At 38.7% G+C, this 13,363-nt stretch overlaps 2 protein-coding genes and 1 pseudogene across 2 annotated transcripts; 1 reads left to right on the top strand and 2 right to left on the bottom strand.

Moving 5' to 3' along the window:
• Nucleotides 1–662: 662 nt before the first annotated feature.
• LOC101299347 lies at nt 663–1,013 on the top strand. The gene has a single exon (XM_004309741.1). The coding sequence runs from the start codon at nt 663–665 to the stop codon at nt 1,011–1,013; it is 351 nt and encodes a 116-aa protein (XP_004309789.1).
• Nucleotides 1,014–1,670: 657 nt separating this feature from the next.
• Nucleotides 1,671–2,680, bottom strand: LOC101299053 (annotated as a pseudogene).
• An 8,220-nt stretch (nt 2,681–10,900) lies between these two features.
• LOC101298767 lies at nt 10,901–11,803 on the bottom strand. The gene has a single exon (XM_004309740.1). The coding sequence runs from the start codon at nt 11,801–11,803 to the stop codon at nt 10,901–10,903; it is 903 nt and encodes a 300-aa protein (XP_004309788.1).
• Between the last annotated feature and the right edge of the window lie 1,560 nt (nt 11,804–13,363).

The raw sequence follows: 13,363 nt of genomic DNA, 5'->3' as shown, positions 1-13,363 counted from the left end.
ATGAGGGATGTAATGGCTTACTTGGTCATTTTTGTTAAGCTACAATATTTCTCGCTACTATGAATGAGAAATTGTTACAGTTCTAAATTAATGAATTTCTGCCTATTGTTGTTGGTTGCTGTTACGGTTGATTTTATGGATTTGGCAAGTGTTAGTTGTTGTTATGGTTGATGGATTGATGACTTTGGTTATGGTTGCTGTTATTCTGCACATTTTGGTATATTTTTTCGTATTATGTTTTCCAGGTTTTAATATAGTGGTTGCTATTATTTTGTAGATCAGTATTTGGGGTATTTGATGGTTTTGAGTTTTGGGGGGAAAATGGTGAGTGTAGCACTTTATTTGGAGGAAGGTTTTTATGGAATAGGTAGAGAAATGTTGCAGGGGAACATATGACAGATAAAAATTTTATGGTCTGACTAGGTAAATGATTTGGCAATTTTTAACGGCCATGTCAGCGTTGTAACAGAGAAAACTAACGGAATGACTACTTGGATAAAAAATCGTGACTTTAAAGACCTTTCAAATTAAAATTAAACTTCAAGGGCTAAACCAATGTCGACTTCAAACCACAGAGACTAAACAAATGTCGATTTCATACCACAGAGACTATACAGTATTTAACCCTTTACATGCAAAATGCTTCTGTGTTAATGGAAAAAATGAATCCTTCCCTTCATGGGAATGAGATGAACATCAAATGGACCCCGCCATCTCATGGAAGAATCAAAATAAACTTCGATGACTTAGTGCGGGGTAATTCTGCTACAGGAGGGTTCATACTAAGAACAGAAAATGGTAACTCTCTTACTATAGCTTCTTTTCACTCCGGCACTACCACTGTCCTTGTTGTAGAAGCTATGGCCCTATGTAACAGTCTCATTTGTGCCAAGAGTCGTGGTATCACCAAGATAGAAGTGGAATGCGACTCGAAGCTAGTGATCGACGTTGTGAATGGAATTTCTACACCACCATGGAGACTGCTCAAGTTAATCCAAGACATCAAGTCCTAGAGTTCCTCCTTTGAGTTTGTGTGGTTTAAACATGTGTTGAGGGAAGCAAATTTTGTTGCCAATGCTTTGGTCAATCTAGGTCATAGACTTAGCAATCTATGTTTTTGGGAGGAGAATATTCTACCAGAAGTATCCTCTGCTTTGGCTTTTGACATTGTAAACCTCGGGTGCACTAGAGACACCTCAATTTAATTGAGTTCAGTTTTCTTATAAAAAATATAAAAAAAAACCAATTAGTTCCATCAATTTTCCCCAATTCATACTCTATTCTTAACCAAATATTGCGCTAAGGTTATTCTTAACCAATTGAAATTTGTTTAGTCCCTATGGATTGAAGTTGACATATGTTCAGTCCATGTAGTTTTATTTTAATCTGAATGGTCTTTAAGTTATGATTTTTCTTCCAAATGGTCATTCTGTCAATTTTCTCTGTTAAACTGCTGACGTGGCCGTTAAAATTAAATTGAAACCACAAAGACTAAATAAATGTCAACTTCAAATCATAGGGACTATACAGTATTTAACCCTAAACCAAAACTTGTATTTTCACAAAATCAGAAAAACCGTTCTCATTAAGATTGCCGAAAGCGAAAAGATATACAACCATAGCTAATTCATGATTCTCTAACAACAAAGCACTGTGCTCTGGTGCTTTTCCTAATCCTTCTCGCCTCTAATTCTCCTCGCAAGCTGAATATCCTTGGGGTATAATGGTGTTCCTCCTGGCGTGAGTAGCGCAGAGGTTGGTGTCCTCAAACAGACCCACCAAGTAAGCCTTTGTAGCGTCTTGAAGCTTCGCCATCGGGCTACTCCAGAACCAGAGATCCGTCTTGAAATCTTGAGAAATCTCCCTCAAAAGCCTCTAGAACAGCAGCTTCTAGATCAAAAGCTTTGTGCTCTTCTGGTACTCTTCTGGTACCCTCAACACCACGGTTCCTGCTCTAAACCTGTGGGGCTTCTTCACTCCTCATGTCGCCAGAGTCGACTTCCGAGCATCCTTGGTGCTAGCTGCTTCCTCGACGCATTGCCTCTGGTGGATTTCCAAGCAGTCTACTTGGTATGTGACTGTTTAGCATTGGAATCGCAACGTGTTTACTAATGTGTATAATTTGTTTAGTATGTTATATGTAAGTGTATACCTTTATGAACCAACAGTACAGAGGAATCACAATTTTATAAAATCTTTTGAAATGAGATGTGATCGGTACAGTGAAATTTTATAAAATCTTGTGAAATGAGATATGATCGATACAGTGAAATACATTTAGGGTTGAAAAATCACGTATTTCGGATAACGTTTCAGTCTAGATAAAAACGGTTCTTAGAATGCATAGGTTACGTAGAAAATGCTGATAGTATTTTAGGATGTTCTTATAATATGGATTTTAGATATAATATTTATTTTTGTATTATGCGGTTTAATTAATGATTATAGTTTGTGGGCGGCTGCTTAGCTTCGGTCAAAAAAGAAGAAGAAAAAGGGCAAATGAAACGACGTCTGCTGCAATTAACCGCCAAACCCCAGGCTCCAAAATCGCAGCTCATCACCCTAAAGCTAATGCTAATCCTAGTTAATAGTTTAATTAGGAAACGAATGAATGTCAAAGAAAAAGACGCGTGGAGCCCAGCTAGCTTATTAGTTATATTGTTACCTTACCACTAATCATGGTAGTGGGTCTACATAAATACACGTAGGAATAATAGGAATAAGAATTGGAAGGGAAGGGAAGGGAAGAGAGATTGAAACACAAGGTAGGGGCTTTTGACTTTTGTGCCACGAAACTACAAAGCAACCCTTCCTTCATTCAACTTACTATCTCCTTTGTTCGCATGACATCTTATGACGACATTCTCTCTCTCAAATATAGTTTTCTATTAGAGCATATGATGGAGGTTCTTCCCTCCACTGAGTGAAGGATCACCAACGATCTTTTAATCTTTTGAAGGATCACCAACGTCACATTGTGATTCTTCATTATGTGGAGGGAAGACTTTTCAGAGCATACACACCGGTGGGGTGATTTGCTGACCAATTTGGTGATGGCCACAAAATATCAAGGCATCTTGTGTAGATACCACCACTAGCATGGCTAATATGCTTTGCCACCAAGCATAAGTAACATCCTCGTTATGAGCCCACAAGAGATAATAATATATAACCGCGATATATATCTCGAAGCCTGACATACAAGCTACGCAATGGTACTTGGAAGCGGCTAAAACCTTACTAGGAAGTCACTTTTTCAGCCTCACCAATATGCCTCCACAAAAGCACTTTAAAGACTGGGAATGAGACTCTTGTCCCACATTGAAGACAATATAAAGGAATGAGTCATTCCCTTACAAAATGAGACTCCTTCCCATACTTACTCAACATTCCATTACAACCATTTGTCATATTGAGAAGCCACAAAGAGATCCAACACGTAATAAAAGCTTAAGTGGATGTAGTCTCCCCCAAAGAGGGAGATGAACCACTGTAAACCTTGTGTCTCTTTATCTTTATCCCTCTTACCTTATGCTAATTCGATTTCAATGAATCACCACATTAACATTAGTACAAAGGATTATCTCATTGATAATTCACTAGATCAACATCGTGCATATTTTACGCGATTGATTGCTAGGTCTAACGTGGTCCTTATTTGCCCAGGCATATTTTTGTTTTTCGCCTACCATCTTGCCTGTCCAATTTGGCTGGGCTCCATAACAACTATAACGGCTCTTTTTAATTAGGCATAAATCATTGCAATGTGATTTAATTATAGCTAGGTATATAAATCCAACAGCTGCGATTAAGTAGTGATTTTAAATTATTTTTTTTTCTAATTTCACTTCATATTTAATTCATAAATAACAAAAAAAAGGGACAATGCCCACTAGCCCTAATTTTAAGAGTTTTATTCCCACTAACAAAATAAGATCTCAAAATTCCCACTAGCTAACTAAACGAAGAGAAAGACGATAATACCCATTGAAAACCTAACAAACCACAAACGCGCGTCCTCTCTCTGTCAGTTTCTCAATTCGCCTCAACCTCGACCTCTCTCTCTCTCCACTCTCAGATTCGCCTCCGTACCTCTCTCTCTCTCCTCCTCAGTTCGTCTTCTCTCTTCTCTCTCTCTCTCTCTCTCTCTCTCAATCTCATATTCACGCCCTCTCGCTCAGATCCTCTCACACTAGCCGTGTACTCCATCGTGCTCCGCCAGGTAATCTTCCATTTCTCTACCAGCTTTAATCTTCTTCAAATTTTGATTCAATCTCTGTATAATTCATCTGTTTTGTACTTGTTTATGGTCTAAATTGAGAAGAATAGCAATTGTATTTGTTTGAATCTGTAAAATCTAGGGATTTCGTTTCAAATTTAGGGTTCTACTATAGGTCCCCTATTGGGCAGTAGAGGGAAGAGGAGCATATTAGGGTCAATAGGACCTCCTACTGGGGTCGATAGGACTCTTATTGGGGGCAGAGGATCATATTGGGGGCAGTAGAACCTTCCTACTGGGGGCAGTAGGACTTGTTCAATTTGGGGATATAGGGTTCTTGATTTGAACCAAATTTTGAGTTTGTTTTTGATGCTCTATGCTATTTTTTATGCTCTAAGTTTGTTTTTGTGCCTTGTGGAAACTGGATTATGCAAGTATAGGTCCCTACTGGGGTCAGTAGGAGCACCTACTAGGGTCAGTAAGACACTGTATTTGGGGCAATGTCACCTCTGTTTGGGGAAGTAGAAAGCTCATTTCCTTTATGTATTTCATTGCTCTATTCCATACTAATTTAATAATCGTGTGTATGCTTATCTAACTTTTTCGAGGACATGTGACAAGAATTCATAACAAAGGGATCATGGAATGAAGAAAGCCACAGAGGCTTTTCGAATTTCGAGGACGCGCTACCTCTCACTTTCAGGGATTGGGTAAGTTCCCTTTTTAAATATGTCTACCTCTCACTTTCATGGATTGTTTCTACTACTTCATGTTCTTCTTCTTCATTCTCAGAATAAGAGGAGAAGTCAGGGAGTGGAGTTATACCAACATTACGGCAAAAATGCTCACTTGTCAATTTTCAGCAAATAGTTAAGACGGTGAAGCCGAAAGCGAAAATTGAAGTATGGGATGTGCTACGGAAAACTTCTTTTTGGCGATGATATCGCCGATCTATCACTCTAAAGTGCAAGAAAATCATTTTACCAAGAATGAGCGTGACCTCGAAATCATCCTTCAATACTATGATGTTGAGAAGAGGAAGTTCTTTTTTGGGGATAAAGAGATGGAGATCATGGGGGAAGACAGAGAGGATATTTGGGCTGCCAAATTCAGGAGAAGTGATAAACAATGTGGGAAGAAATATGAACAAGGATAAAAGGAAGCCTTCAGCGATTTTTGATGTGAAAATGATCAAGGACACAATAGACAAGCAAGTATTGCTTAAAAGGCTGGAAGCTTGAAAGACAATTCAGACAATCCAGTGCTATTCACAACTGAGAGCTTGAAAGACAATCTAGACATTGCAGTGGTAAGTAAAGACAAAAACTTCAAAAAAAGAAGAAAAGTTAATAATCGTGTGTATGCTTATCTAACTTTTCCGAGGACATGTGACAGGAATTCATAACAAAGGGACCATGGAATGAAGAAAGCCACAGAGGCTTTTCAAATTTCTAGGACGCGCTACCTCTCACTTTCAGGGATTGGGTAAGTTCCCTTTTTAAATATGTCTATTGGGGTTAGTAGGGGTTTGACAACCTCCTACTGACCCCAATGGTTTATATTGTACCTAGCTTATTTTTTTACTTTTGGTTACTAAATTGCTGTGGACGCAGGTTCCCCAAAAAAGCCAAGAGAAACCATAGGAAAAAGTTCCTAGAGCAACAATAGATATCCTAAAAGATATAGCGACAGAAGATGTGGCTGAAAAGGATGTCACATCCCTACCCTTATATTTTTTACCTTATTTACTAGCTTGGTTATAATAAAAATTTTACTGTCTCCGTCATCGAGGTAATAGCTTAATTGGTCCCTAGAGGGGTTTCGGGGACGGTTATGTGCGGAGGATTATTCGTAGGAGGAAATTACGGCGATGGTAAAAATGGTAAATTTTACCTAGTAAAAAGTAATTTTTATTTGGGTATTATTTTTTCGGGGTGTTTTATTTTGGATTTGGGTTGTATAAGAGTGTTGGACCGGGCCAAGAGGTGGTCAAAGCCCAGCCCTCTCTTTTCCCTTTCTCTTCTCTCCCTCCCGGCCTCATCCCCGAGCTCTCCCGACCTGGAAACTTTCCAGCCGCCGTCCGCCGTCGTCCGGCCGAGATAGGAGGCGTGCTTGGTGTCGATTTGAAGCTTGGAGCATCCTCTACAAGTTTAGATAGGTGGTAGCCCGTGTCGCGCCACCGTGAAGGAGAAATCATGCCGAAAAGCCGCTGCTGTGCGTGCGTGGCGGGGTTTTCGCCGGAAAATCCCTTTTCCGGCCACCATAGCCGGAGCTGTTGGTATCATTTGGACGCTCTCTCTTCCAGCAGCAAACCCCTAAAAGGATTCATCCTAACTCGAGCTAGGTAAGGAGAATCGGGTGTTTGAATTTCCTAGGGTTTTCTTGATATGTTTGGTTTCGATTGCTCTATTTAGGCTTGAAATTGGACTTAGTGATAGTTATGAAAGTTGTTTGGGATGTTGAGAGGAAGATGCTGTTAAATTTTCATAGGAATTGGAGGTCGCCGGAATCGGCCTCCGGCCGCCGCTGTTTGGGAGTTTTGTATAGTTTTAAATGTGGAATATTAAGGGGAGTATATTGATGTAAATTATGGAATTTTTGGATGAGTTTTGGTTAGGTTTGTGAATCTCCGAAGTTTGGTAATTTTGGCGGATTAATAAGATAGAATCCGGCCGTTGGATTAAAGTCGTATAATCTGTGGAAGGGTGTAATTAAGGTTGCTGGTTTTATTGTTGAGGTGTGGACCGTATCGAAGTTAGGTAATAATGAGCGTGAGTATGGCTCTCGGTTAATTTTTCCTATTTTGTTTAAATATTGGATTTTTAGTTGGGACATTAATTTTATATTTGTGCTAGGGTTCGAGGAAACCTCTCTGGAGTGGCGATTTGGATTTCGTCGGGCTTATGCCTAGAGTTGTGAGTGGACTTTTGTTTTAAATAAAATGCATGCTATAGTTCATAGATGAACAATTAATGTTGTGGAGCATTTTGACGTCATTTTATTTTGACGATTTTATTTCTCTTGGAGAGTTACCGAAAATGGGATTTTCGGTAAATATAAATATGTATTTATGAGGAGAGTATGTATAAAAATGCTAGCTAGCCCTATGTGTCTGTCCACTTTAATGGCGTAGCATATAGCCGCATTATGGTGTGACGTGAGCGTTGGACGCGAGTGTAGTAGCCCTATATGAGTGTTTAATTCATATAGGGGGTATGGGCACATATTTATACACCTGTCTGTCCACCTTAATGGCGTAGTGTAGCACCGCATTAAGGCGTGACGTGAGCTTTGGACGCGAGCGTAGTAGCCTTATATAGACCCATGAATTTATATAGGGAGTATGGACGTGTGTAAATACATACATATATTATAGAGCCTGAGAGGCTCGACATTTATGATATAAAAGTTTTATTGCTTGCAGCATGCATTCGATTTTCTTTGGAAATTGAAATGGGGAAGCATAAATATTTTTATTAATTTATTTTTGTCAACTCACTCTAACGTTGTTAAGTGTTTTCCCCTGGGCCTTTCGTTTTAAAAATGCCCAGCTTGCAGGTTAGCTTAGTCAAGGTCGGGCGTACATGGAGATGAGGCATAGTTATCATATAGCTTCCGCTTGTTAATTTATTTTGTTTCCTTTCTTCTTGTTAGAGTTGCTCTGAACCTATAAATGGTTGGATATGAGATTTGTTTAGATTAGTAAATTTTGGGTGGTGTTGTGATTTGGGGAGCACGAAGGCTCCAGGAGTAGAGGATATTAAATGGATTCTTTTGAAGTGTATGCAGGTATTATTAGGAAGGGTTGTCCATTTTCAAGGGAGGTTATGCCGAATTTTTTTCGGTAAATTTTCCTTGGAGGTGGTCCCCGCAGGATTTACTTCGGGTTTTAGGGTGAAATTCGGGGTGGGTCCTGACAAAGGATCTCATTGTTCTAATCATTGAACTCCACAACCAAAATCGAAAGCTTCAGGAGAATGCAAAGATGTCCTCGATTGCAATTGAAGAAGCAAATGCAAAGATACATCAGCAGACGTTGGAAATAAGCAAGTTGGAGGATGAGAACAAAAGACAAAAGAAATATATAGAGTATTTAACTTTATAGCTTGCCAAGGCACATGAAGTTGAATGTGGAGAAAAAGAAGAAGAAGAAGATGTCTGCCTAAACTTCACTGAGAATATGCCTGAAACCCCAAGAGAAAAGGAGAAGGATGAAAGAGAAGTGCTGGATTATCTTGTGGAAATGATACAGAAAAATGCTGAAACTAATGCTTCAATAAATCTGGTACAAAAAATGAAGAAGCCTGTTCCAATGCATTCCATCAAGAGGAACGTGAAGTTGTACAAGAGAAAGGGAACAAAAAAAGCCAAGGATGACGACTTTGAGTACAACACTCCAAAGGAAGTGAAGGACTTGGAGATGTTCAATAAAAGAAAAAAGGCTCCAAAACAACCTCTGCCTCAGAAAAACAAGAAGAAAGAGCCGGAAAAGGAGAAACAAGTGATAAAAAAAAAGTAGTGAACTTTGAAAAGGAAACTTGGACCACACTGAAGACGGAGGTCCAAAACTACTACAAGTCTTTCGTTGATGCAAGGGATAATGATGGGTTACAAATTGAATATTTACATTTTTATGTAACAAATATGACATTATAGAAGTAACTAATGTTTCTGTTCATGCAGCGACACATTCTGGGCTTCTCAAACAAAGCCAATAGTGGTACAAGGAACATACATCATTGATCTTGTGGAAGAAAACTGCATGAGTGATTCTGTGAGTTTGCCTCTTTTTACATGAACTCTGTAAGAATTATATGAAAGAATTGTGGGTCTATTGGGGTCAGTAGGGGGCTTGACAACCTCCTACTGACCCCAGTAGGAGGTCTTATTGACCCTAGTAGGAGGTCCTACTGACCCCAGTAGGACCTCCTACTGTAAGAATTATATGAAGGAAAGATTAACTGAAAATCAAATTGAATAATTGCAGGTAATCAAAGTGTACACAGAGATTTTGCAAATGGAACTTGAAAATGCAAACATACATATTGCAGCGTTCCTAGAGATTAAAGCATAGGTAATTTAAATATAAGTTTAATATAACATGCACTGAGTATATTGGGGGCAGTATAGGGGGTTTACTGATTTAATATCGTTTTCATGCACAGTTTTATGCGATTAAACATGAAGAGGAAAGAGGAAGCGTGGATTACAAGAACCAAATAAAGTTGTGCTTAATTGAACCTTTGTGGTATGTATTTGACTACAACAAGGTTCTTATCCCAATCCACCATTGCACAAACCACCACTATACACTACTTGTGGTTGATAATGAGAAAAAGAGGATTGTGCACATGAACTCTTTGCAACCTCTAGAGAATGAAAGGGATGAGGAGGAAAAATACCATAAGAAGGCTGGATATGTGGTAAGTGATCGTATCAGAAAAGTTATTGGGTGCCTTTAAGTTTTCATAATTTCTTGAAAAAGAATACATGAATAATTGTATGTTGCATTGAACAGGTGAAACATCTCATGAAGTTTTTCCAAGTAGAATCGTCAAACAAACATTATCCGGACGATAGCCAAGAAGCGGATATTGAGAATTACAGATATAAGAGTGTTGGCGAGACAAATCAAGGGGATTTGGATGATAGAATCCTTCCGATGAATGACAAGGAGGAAATGGTAAGAAGATGGGTGCTTGACAACTTCGAAGCTATTAAAGAATACAAGCTGGAGGAAGACTTTGACTATCCTCAACAAAAGTCACTATCGTAAGTCCATTCTCAAAACTTTGTCATTGATTTAAAAAGTCTAAAAATTGTTCAGAAACTTGCAGGGGGCAGTAGCTTTCGTTTCAGTGTCCCTAACATAAAATGAATGATTTGCAGGGCGGACTGTGGCATGGGCCTTTTGTGCTCCATTTCATGAAGAAGTTGGCCTTGGGAGAAAAGCCAAACAAAGTCGATTCTGATGGAATGAGGAAAGTTATTCTTGAGCAGCTAATGAAGGCCAGAATACAAATGTTGTCAAGAAATAAAATATGATATATATGTTAGAGACAATGAAATGTAATGAACAATGAAACGAAATGTGACTTTGGGAGATTCCTTTTATATATGTGAAATGTATTTTCCCATTTCTCTTCATTTTCAGTTATTTAGCATGAAAAACAGGTGGAAAACAAGTCAAAAATACATGTTTCAATAACAGGTCCCTATTGGGGTCAGTAGGAAGTCCTACTCGGGTTAGTAAGACCTTCTACTAGGGTCAATATGACCATTGTCACTTATAACTGGTGCCTACTAGGGTCAGTAGGACATTCTATGGATCCTTCCACAACACAGTGATAAACAAGCTACTGCAAAAAGAAATGAAAATAACAAATGCCATACACAAGCAATGAAAACATGAAAAATAGACATATATTCAAACCAGCAACACAGAAACTCTGTTACAGATTCAATAAATCAATGAATCACCCAAAGAAAAACATATTTAGTCTGTTACCAACAGGAAAAAGTATAAAAGTTATATAATTCCATAATAGAATCAAAGAGGTTCAGTGCAGGTCGCCTTGTTATGATGGCCTAATTTTTGACACCGACCACAACGAATGAGCTTCTTTTGAGTCTCTCCACTTGACTTGAACCTCTTTTTCTTCGGCCTTCCAGGGGGCCTCTTCACATGAGGAGATGTACAAACTCATCATTAGCAGATTCAGTAGAAGCCATATCAGCATTACAAAGAGGGAAAAGTGGAACATCATAGCACTTCTTGCAGTAGTCAGCAAAGTAATACGGATCTACAAATGCATAAACATCCTTTGAGGCAGCTTGAATTGCAGCAAGAGCATGAGAGCAAGGAAAACATTCAATCTCCCATTTTCTACAAGTGCAAGAACAAATACCAAGGTCAACAACATGAGAATACTTCCCTCGAACTTTATAGATATTTGTGGTCGAGTAAACCACATTAAACTGTGAAGCAACATCCATACGTTCTTTCAAACGATCCTGCATTTTAGGAGTAAGTGGTGTGGTCCAGAGTTGAGCTTCATCCCTCCTCTCACCCATCTGATTCATCAACTTTATCCTAGTCTGATCAAGCATACCATATGCCGGCATCTCACGCTCTTCAGCGAACCAGGCATTAAAAGATTCAGCCATGCTATTAGCCATAATCCCATAACGTGATCCAGGGAAAAATGCACGGCACCAATTTTCAAGAGGCATATCCTTCAGAAAATCATCAATAATTTTTGCATCACCAATTTCTCTAAGCTTTCTTAAATGCAAACGGTATTGCGCGGGGGAAGATGCATATGCTAACTCAAAAAACTTATTCATCACAGCATTTTTCACAGTAGCACTCACTCCACCATATCTATTCATCAAATTGGCCGACAAATGCATGTAACAAAACAAGTGAGGATGACCAGGAAGTACCTTATTGAAAGAACCGAGTAATCCATTACTGCGATCACTCATAAATGTAACCACTCTACCTTGGGATTCCAGCAAATCCTTCAAGTGCCGGAAGAAAAAACACGAATTATCTTCAGTCTCAGAATCACATACACACATGGCCAAAGGAAAGCAACTTGGGAGGAAGAAAAACAACAAAAAACAAAGAGGAAAAAGTCAGCATACTGGGAGGTAGTAGGACGTCTACTGGGGGTAATAGGTGATTGCAGCGTGCCGCTCCATAGTTTCAAGACAAACACAAAAAAGAGCACATAACCAAGAAAAAGAAAGATAAAAGATAAAAGTTTACCTTTATTTCCAGTCCTTCTAGTTACACAAAGGATGGTCCCTTTGTAAAGACTCTTGCCAAAAGTGCCATCGATATATACCACAGGTAGACAGAACTTAAAACCTTCAATACAATATGCGTAGGCAATAAAAAGCCTATGGAATTGGTTGGTATCAAGATGCACTTCCAAGACAAAAACAGAACCAGGGTTACTCGCTAAAACAGCTTCCATAAACCAGGATAAGATGTTAAAAGATTCAGCCTCAGATCCATAAATCATATCCCTAGCACTTTGATTTGCTTTCTAAGCAACCTTGTATGATATCTCAAAACCGTAAGCAGACTGCATCTTTATCTGGATATCCCTTGGCTTCAATGACATATTGTAGCTAATATACTCTTGAATGCAAGTCTTGACAACTTTAGACCCCAATCGAACATGCTTTTTATGGCGAAGAACGCCTTTGCAAGTGTGTACGTTGTTCAAAGAATCAATATAAAAACATCCATCTACAAATTCGAAATAACCAGCAACATGCCATTCACAATTTTCAGTTCCTATGTTGCTGCATACTGCATGAATTCTATACCAATCATTTCTGGTGTACACAAAGGTGAAGCCAACTTCAATTTCATATTTGGGCAGCTTATCTCGAAATTCAGAGGCACCACCACGAAACTTCTGCCCTTCACATTGGATATAACTACCCCACTCTCTTGATAAGTAAGGCTTCGACACCTCAGACCTATATCCCTCAGTCAAATAATCATTTTCATCCAAAACTTTAGAGCAGCTATCTTCACATGAAACAAAAATTCTCTTGCTACAACCTTCACTATTCTTCTCCACAATAATTTCAACCCAATCCAAATTGTATATCTTAGCACCAATAAACAACATTTGAAAATCATTGTCATTATGCAGGAAAGAGAGAGGACAACCAGGAAGTAAATAGTGAAGCTCAATAACATCAGTTGTAGACAATCGAAACCTTTCACAAATATACTTGAACAAATAAGCATAGTTCATTCTTTGATGAATAGAGAACATGAAACCTTTTCCAGAATAACGACACCTAACAGCCAAAGAACCATCCACATTTCTGTAAAAAAACAAACAAAATAACATTACAAATGAGTCGCATACTGCACCAAACAGGGGTCATACTGCCCCTAGTAGGAGGTCCTTCTCATCAAGTCTGATGAGAAGAAATCTGTAGAACCTCTTTTCCCAGAAGATCGCATGAGCAACGAGGAGTTTCGATGCAAGGTCAGAACTGAATTAACACAACACAGAACTCAAACAAATTCAAACTAAAAATAAAATTCATTTGTACTCGCACAAATTAAGAACACAAATAACAAATAAATTGAGAGCAGCAAAAATCAAC

The sequence above is a fragment of the Fragaria vesca genome, unplaced genomic scaffold (assembly GCF_000184155.1).
Source record: "Fragaria vesca subsp. vesca unplaced genomic scaffold, FraVesHawaii_1.0 scf0513059, whole genome shotgun sequence".
NCBI classification, from domain to species: Eukaryota; Viridiplantae; Streptophyta; class Magnoliopsida; order Rosales; family Rosaceae; genus Fragaria; species Fragaria vesca.
This window is presented reverse-complemented; position numbering and strand designations above follow the sequence as displayed.